Genomic DNA, 8,228 nt, shown 5'->3' with positions numbered 1-8,228 from the left:
GGTGGGCAACTCCTCATACACGGAATGATTTCTGTTCGTTTTGACTACTTTCAGTTAATTTTTTTTATTTAATTTTTGTCCGTTTTTCAAATAATGCAGGTAAATCCGGCTCACCCTCCATGAACTATACCCCCCCCCCTCCTGCTCATGGGAAATTCCTCCGTCAAAAATTTTATCCAACGTAAAGTACATCCCCCTCGTCAAGTTCCCTCCATACAGTTCCATTCTCAATGAAAATCCCCCTCCCCGTAAAATTTCTTGCGGGCAATTTAACCTTAAAAATTATCCTTAGCCTACTTCCATTTAAAAAACACTTCAGTTTCTAACCGGTTTCTCTATTATTTAAGAAATATCCCGTGGAAATTTTCGATGGAATTTTTTCTGGGAACCAAATCATGCGGAAAATAGCCCCCGTACAATTCCCCGGAACATTTCTGCGTGCAAAATTGAGTTGGCAACGAGAATATAAGACAATAAAAAAAATTATTATAGGAATTCTGTTAAAATTTTCACTGGAAATCCCCCCCCCCAAAAAAAAAATTCCCTCCCCAAGACAGATTACCCCAATGGAAATCCACTCGAAGTACAACCCCCCTCCCGAAGAATGTATGAATTTTTTCCAATAACACATACTATAAGAAAACAATGGGCAAATTTTATAACTTACAGGCCTCTCTCCACGGACTGTGGAAGGTAATTTTACCCTTAAAGACTTTGATGTTTGATCTGTCAACTATACTAAACAAAATGGCTATCTCAAATTTTTGATCGGATAACTATGGGAAATAAATGGGCTTGGAAGGGGGACAGTTGCCCTCCCACCTGTGTTGTCGCTTAAAAAGGGCACTAGAACTCTTGATTTCCGTTCGAATGCGCCTTCTCCCGATCTTCTAGGACCATTATTTCAATACAATCACTCCTGGGAAAAAAAAACAAATAAACAAGCATCCGTGATCTGTCTTCAGGCAAAAATAGCAAAATTGTACATTTTTATATATAGGAGCTTAAAACTTCTGATTTTGCATAACTTATCACTGGACTGAACCATTTGACGGACATAGCAAAGAAGAAATAACATATCAATCCATCTACGTTCCCATTATATTATCACAGAATACATCAACTACTCTTTCTCAAAAGGTGTTAAATTAGAAAATGTAAATTCTTAAGGAGACCGAACCGACATGATAATTACTATAGTGTGGCTTGGCTATTAATCATGACCAACTTTTGATTAACTAGCAGTTAATTACTACCGCCTTATGAAAAAGTGAATTTGGTTTCAAAGGCTTTATTTTCCGAAAGTTTTTGTTGCGAAAATAGGAAACACACCAGCTTTAACCTAAATTTCTTGAAACCAAATTAGATAGTAAAATTAAAACAAAAATCGTAGATCCAGTAAATTTAATTTAGGCGGTAGGGTGTGAAGGTTTTACGCTGTTACGTGATATTCAACAATTAGAGGCGTCGTTTCAGGGGGGGGGGGCAGTTGCCCCCCAAATAATTTGGATAAAACATAGTGTGGCTCAGTGATAAAAGCCTTTAATAGCTAAAACCTTTATGCTTTTAATAGATTTCTTTCTCATACATATCAATTGATCTTGGTTAGTTTGAAAGCTATGGACCTTTAAGAGCGCTTCAAAATTTCTCAAGTAAATAACATGGTTTTTTGAAATGCTCAAGTTTTCTGACGAAAATTATTCCTGATTAGTCACCTAATTTCAATTCCGTTTAAGTAAATTACAGAGTCATATTCAATAAAACAGGATACATTTTTTTCTTTTAATACATGCTTTTTTTTTAGGCAAAAACTTCCCGATATATTTACACATTTCAGGAACCACAAGTCAACGAACACCTTCACTGAACTAAAACTTTTAAAATACCAAAATAAATACAGAGGAATAATATATTGCGCACTTAAGATATTGAGCAAGGGCAATTTATAATGAAAGCTATTTATTTAAACCTCAAGATATTCCTCTGTAGTCATTAAAAAAACGGATTTATCAAGAATCATCCAAAATAATCTTTTACCTCAGGCCCTAAAGTATCAAATTGTATTTTAAGAGTAGTAACTATAAACTGGCGAACTCCGAGGGAAATCTCAACTTCTCGGGAGGCCGTAAAGAGGGAGGCTTTGAATAGATCGGGATGGAGGAGGAGCGTGCGTAGCTGTGTTGACCTCAGGTGGCTTGCTGTTACAGTGAGTTGTTAGTAGTAGTAGTTAAAGGAATCCTCTTGTTGAATCCATTATGATTCATGTATAGCCTAGGTTTCATCAACTACACAATAATATGTTAAATTTTTCTTCTTTAGACTCCGAGGCTGATTCATCTTCTGGGACTGTAAAAAAATGTTGAGATCAATTCGGACGAAAGTGATACTCAAGTATCGGCTCTGAAACCAAGGAAACCTCTGTCGTATATTGGAAATTATCTAATATGTTGAATCATATGTTGGTATGTTGGGGAGATGTGTGTGACTTGGATGAAATAGCTTTTTTTAACTATTTGTGTAAAAAGGGTTTGATATAAAGTGACACACAATAAACAGGGTTGTTAGTCTTTGCCCTAACAGCAATATTAATTGCTGTGTAAATTGTAACTTCTGGGAAGGGTGTAAAGAGGGTGATTTAAATAGATTGTGCTGTAGAAGGAGCGTGCGTAGCTGTGTTCACCTGAGGTGGCTGGGTGTTGCAGTGAGTTATTAGTAGCAGAAGTGGTAGTATATATATATATATATATATATATATATATATATATATATATATATATATATATATATATATATATATATATATATATATCGTATATACGTTTCGTATATACTATACCCTTACTTTTTCTCTAAATTAAAGTCTTTGACTGTTTGAAACAGTAGCTTGTACAATTTTATTTATGAACCTTAGAGTTAAATTTTCTTTTGCATTACATGGGAAAGGGTACAAAACTAGATAGTGAGTATGAGCTAAAATATGTTCCAAAATCATTTTTTTCGCTGTTCTTGAGTCAGATTACTAAAGCCTAGTATTGCAATAACCAATGATAAAGAGCACAAAAAGGGTAAACCGAAAATAGAACAAATACTAGTAAGGGACACAATAATAAGTAAAGAAAATGTATTGCGAGCGATGTCAAAGCATAATACCCTCTTTTTCACTTTTTGTATGCAATCAAAAAAATGCTTGGCCATGTCTCATGAAAAAATATGAATAGACTAAATTTTAAACACGACTAAACGAAAATGGCAACACTAACAACCAAAAATGCAAGAAGCATAGACAACGAAAGATTCGAAGCTGTGTTACATTTATCACCAGTGTTACAGTTGCAAACTGTTGTTACGGTGCCTGAAGAACTTTTGTGTGTCTTGCAGCCGTTAAGGGGTTCATCTTCATCTAGAAGCCATCCACAACCTCGGATTGTTCGATCATCGTCACCTGAAACTAAAAGAGAAAACGTTCAAACAAAAAGTATTTATTCAATTCTTCAGTAAAATTTGTGATAATGAAGGTAAGCAGTGTTTTTTTTTTTTTTGGATCCCATAGCCACTACTCTTTCTTCCTCTAATGATTTAAGGTGAGGAAGAAGTTTAACGGCGATATCTCTATGGCAAAGTGGAGATGCAAATTACGTGATAGGGAAAGTTTTCTTCGAGATGCAGGCGTTAATCACCTAATAGGGAATGTTTTCTACACGAAGCAGGTGGTTGTTACGAAATAGGGAATGTTTTTCTTCGATTGTTACGTAATAGGAAATGTTTACCTGTAGTACGGATGACGCAATCTTGCGTGACTTGTTAGAGGTCATGCGCCCCGTGGGTAATCCATGCTTGTAACTGAGGAGGACATACACGTGGATGTTAAGTAAAGACTGCACACATGTGGGTGCTACGTAATGGCAGTGCATACGTAATTGTTACATAATGACAGTGTACACGTGGGATATTACTTAATGACCGTGCACACGTGGGATGTTTCGTAATGACGGCGCAAACCTTGGATGTTAAGTAATATTTTAAGAAATCTTTTTCTTGAATATGGTTATTCCTTCAATATTTCATTTTCTTTCAAGGCTTTGTTTTTCAGGGAACCTTTATAATCTAAAGATTTTTGTCCTCATTAGAATTCTAAAGATATTTCCATCCAATGGAATGCAGCGCTAGACAGCTGGACTATGAAAGTCTTTCCAATATTATTACTTGGGTAATACTTTCTACATTATGACCTATTCGACGCACGGAGAATTCCCTGTCCCGCTAATTAAGAGATATTTATTAAAAGATATATCAAGAGATATTTCTCAGAGGTTTTAATGAAAATACCACGTTTTTTCAGCCAAGACTAGGTATATTCACACCATCGTGACAATATGTTGGTGGCCCAACCATTCCAGGGGAGAGGGTTGTTATTAAAGGTAAAGTTAAGCCATATAAAGAAATGTTTCTGAGAGGTCTTAATGAAAATCCATCGTTTCTATTGCTCTATTAGACGCACCTGCAAGAAAAAAGAGACACATTTTGCATTGGATTATTTATGAGAAAACATACAGAAGGAAAAAAACTTACTCACACGACCACGCAAAGTCAGAAACTCAGGCACATAAGCACAGCTAGACACACAGGCTCAGGGAGAGGCATAAAAACAAACAGGGGGAAACAAACAGACACACATATAAGCACACGAGGACAGACACCCAGGCACAATCCCAGTCAGACACTCAGGTACGGAGAGAGCGACAAAACACACAAAAGGAAAAACACACAAAGAACCACACAAAGTCCGACACACAGGAACACACAGTCAGACACACAGGCATGGAGAGAAAGACAAAAGAACACAGAGGGAAAACAAAAACACAAACAAAGTCAGACAAACAGGCACGTCCAAGTTCAGACCGATAGGCAAGGAGATATACAAAAACTCACAGAAGGAAAAATACACGCACACACACACACAACCACACAAAATCAGACACACAAGCGCAAAAACATTCAGACACACAGGTACAGAGAGGAGTAAAAACGCACAGGGGTAAAAACAAACAAACACACAACCACAAAAAGTCAGACACACAGGCATAAACATAGTCAGACAGACATGCACTGAGAGAAACAAAAAGACACAGAGGGAAAAATACACAAACACACACATTGACACAAAGTCAGACAAACAGGCACACACATAGTCAGAGACATAGGCACGGGGGGAGAGACAAAAAACTCACAGAAAGAAAGCACACACACACAAACACAGTCAGACACACAGGTGTGGAGAGATAAAGAGAGAGAAAACACACAGAGGAAAAAACACACTCACACACAACCACACAAAGTCAGACACACAGGCACGGAGAGAGCATACAAAAATAAACACAAGGAAAAACACAAGCACAAACCATGAACCATACAAAGTCAGCCAAACATGCACATACACAATCAGACACACAGGCACGGAGAGAGACAAAACACAGAGAAAAACACAAACACACAACGACACAGTCAGACACACAGGCACACACACAGTCAGACACAGAGGCAAGGAGAAAACAGAAAAAATACAAAGAGAGAAAGACACCAAAAAACACACATATAAAAACACATATTTCGACACACAGGCACACACTCAGTCAGAAACATAGGTACGGAAAGAGAGAATAAAATATACAGAGGGAAAAGGAAACACACGCTTACGCACAAATTCAGATACAGAGACACATACAGAGTCAGAACAAAGACACGGACAAAGAGACAAAAGCACACAGAGAAAAAAACGCACAACCAAACAAAGATAGACAAACAGGCACACATACAGTCAGACACATAGGGTAGGATAAACTAACCGAGCTAACCTAAACACGCTAAGTTAATTTAGGTTAGATGGCAAGCCATCTAACTTAGCTTAACCTAACCTAGCGTGTAAAAAACATTGGAGTTGTTAGCGTACCTTAAAAAGAATGGAAACATGACAGTAATGCAATAAAATATTTTTATTGAAATAATTGCAAGTGAAATATGATCATAAAAACGAATGCCTCAAATGCGCCCCATGAAACAAATCATAATGTTTTCTCTTTAGATGTCATATATTTCCATTTCGGGGCTATACAAAACTTTTAACAATCTCGTCATACTTTTCATTATTGGGTAATATCGGATTCATGGGCTGAATCTGTTGGTAAACCATGATGGTAGTGGTAATGCTTGCTGGTGCTTTGTGTTTCATCGATTCATCTTCATATTCCTTGGTGATAATGTCTGTCAAAGCCCTTTTTATCATTGGTGGTTTTATTGTCTAATGCGACATTATTTTTACATAGATTGCAGTTTTGACACGTGGATAAGATATGGGAAATGACATTAGTGGTGGAGTAGGACTGTCTTCTTCTTCTCTTTTTTTGAATGCTAATGAGAGAAGGATGGTGCTAGGATCTATTAATAGGTAACATGTTACCAGTAGCAGTGGCAAGAATTTGGCCTTCGCCGTCACTATCTGTTTTAAGTTCGCATTCTCTTTACGTGTTATCAACTCTTTAGATCTCACTCTCGTATATCCACCATCACTAGAAATGTTGAATTTTTTGGTATTCCAATGGAAGTTAACACCTTACTGCAATAGCAACGCACGCATACATTTCCAATAAGATCCCCATTAGAACTTATTTCATAACTCAAATATTTATCTTTCTCAGCATTCAATGCTTCGATAGCTTTTTGATGAACACTCACTTTCTTTAAGTATTTGATCTTCACCTTTCAAAATAAGATGTGAGTGTCAATCATTCCAATATACAAATGATAATGCTCGAAAACGTACAATAGACTAGCTATTTGCAATTGCCAAGAGGCAATCGCATACGAAATCCCGGAAGCAGCGAAAGGTGGAGAATGTCATAGGAGTAATAAAATGTATCACAGGAATGTCAGGGGCCAGCCATGTATTGCCATTGCCATTTATGACCATGAATGGTCATGGAACATCAAAATTTAACAATGAATTGGCAATTTTCTGGTGTTCAAATAAAAAAACAATGGTCATTTTTATTTTATGAAGCTACTTTGTGGGAAAAGAGGTTGAGAAACCCTTAGATGTAATAGTGTGCACCAGAGGGTGTTTTGGGGCAGGTAGTTTATGCCACGCTGGGCTGAATTGCCAGGATTCATAAAAAGAAACGTCATTGGGGATTTTCCATTAAGTTTAAACGGTTGATTCTTGTGTAAACGAATATTTTTGGAGGAAAATGTCCAAAAAAAGCCGAATGTGTGATAGTGATTATCAAAGTATGCCGTGTGTCATCTGTAGTTTGCCAAGACGGCTTGAACTGCTTTGGACTAGCACGTTCTACAGCTTAAAGTTAAAGTGGAAGGTTTTAAAATAATTTTTCGGTGAAGGGGGACTGAGATCTGACACCCAGTCAAAGAAAAGAGGTATTTTCATTAAGAACTCTCAGGAATATCTCTTAATACGGCTTATATTTACCTCTAATAACAACCTCTTCAGAATTGCTTGCCAGAGTGGGCCCGCCATATATGGTCACGGTGGCGTGAATATAAATAGGCTTGGCGCAAAGAAACGTGGCGTTTTCATTAAAACCTCTCAGAAATAATCGAATGCAAAAATATGTCTCTTTAGAGCAATAGAAAATATACATTTTAATTAATACTCCTTAGAAATAACCCTAAATATGGCTTCAATTCACCTCTAATAACAACCGCCCTGGAATTGCTTGCTAGGGTGGGCCAGCTACATATTGTCGTGGTGACGTGAATATACATAGTCTTGGCTCAAAGAAACGTGGTATTATCATTAAAATCTCTAAGAAATAACAGAATATAAAATGTGTCTTTTTTTTCTTGCAGGTACGTCTAATAAATCAATAGAAAATGATGCATTTCAATCAAGACCTCTCAGAAACATCTCTTAACATGGCTGAAATTTACCTGTAATAATAACCCTCCCCCTGAAATCGGTTGCTAGGGTGGGCCAGCCACATTTTGTCACGGTGGAGTAAACCTGTATGTACGTATCAATTTAATGCCCATCGTAAATTTAAAATACAACACTGAAGGAGTATAAGAAAAAAAGGAAAGAAACAAATAGATTGTGACAGATACAAACAAAGCCAAAACAGAGAAGAACTAACAGGAAAAGAAAGCAAAAGTAAAATACAAATAATGGCAATTATATCTGAGACCAGACATATTATCAACAAAGGACAATTTCAGAG

General features: G+C 36.9%; 2 protein-coding genes across 2 annotated transcripts in view; both read right to left on the bottom strand.

Moving 5' to 3' along the window:
• Positions 1 to 8,228, bottom strand: part of LOC136032033 (phosphatidate cytidylyltransferase, photoreceptor-specific-like) — a 239,841-nt gene that overhangs the window by 128,733 nt on the left and 102,880 nt on the right. The window lies entirely within an intron of this gene.
• LOC136032035 (uncharacterized) overlaps positions 2,871 to 8,228 on the bottom strand; it is a 33,583-nt gene continuing 28,225 nt past the window's right edge. Inside the window, exon 5 of the mRNA XM_065712124.1 lies at positions 2,871 to 3,448. Coding sequence (XP_065568196.1) covers positions 3,237 to 3,448 — 212 coding nt within the window. The 3' untranslated portion in view covers positions 2,871 to 3,236. The remainder of the gene's footprint in view (positions 3,449 to 8,228) is intronic.

Source organism: Artemia franciscana, chromosome 10 (genome assembly GCF_032884065.1).
Source record: "Artemia franciscana chromosome 10, ASM3288406v1, whole genome shotgun sequence".
In the NCBI taxonomy this organism is placed as follows: Eukaryota; Metazoa; Arthropoda; class Branchiopoda; order Anostraca; family Artemiidae; genus Artemia; species Artemia franciscana.
Note: the sequence above shows the minus strand (reverse complement) of the source record. Positions and strands in the feature narration are given on the sequence as shown.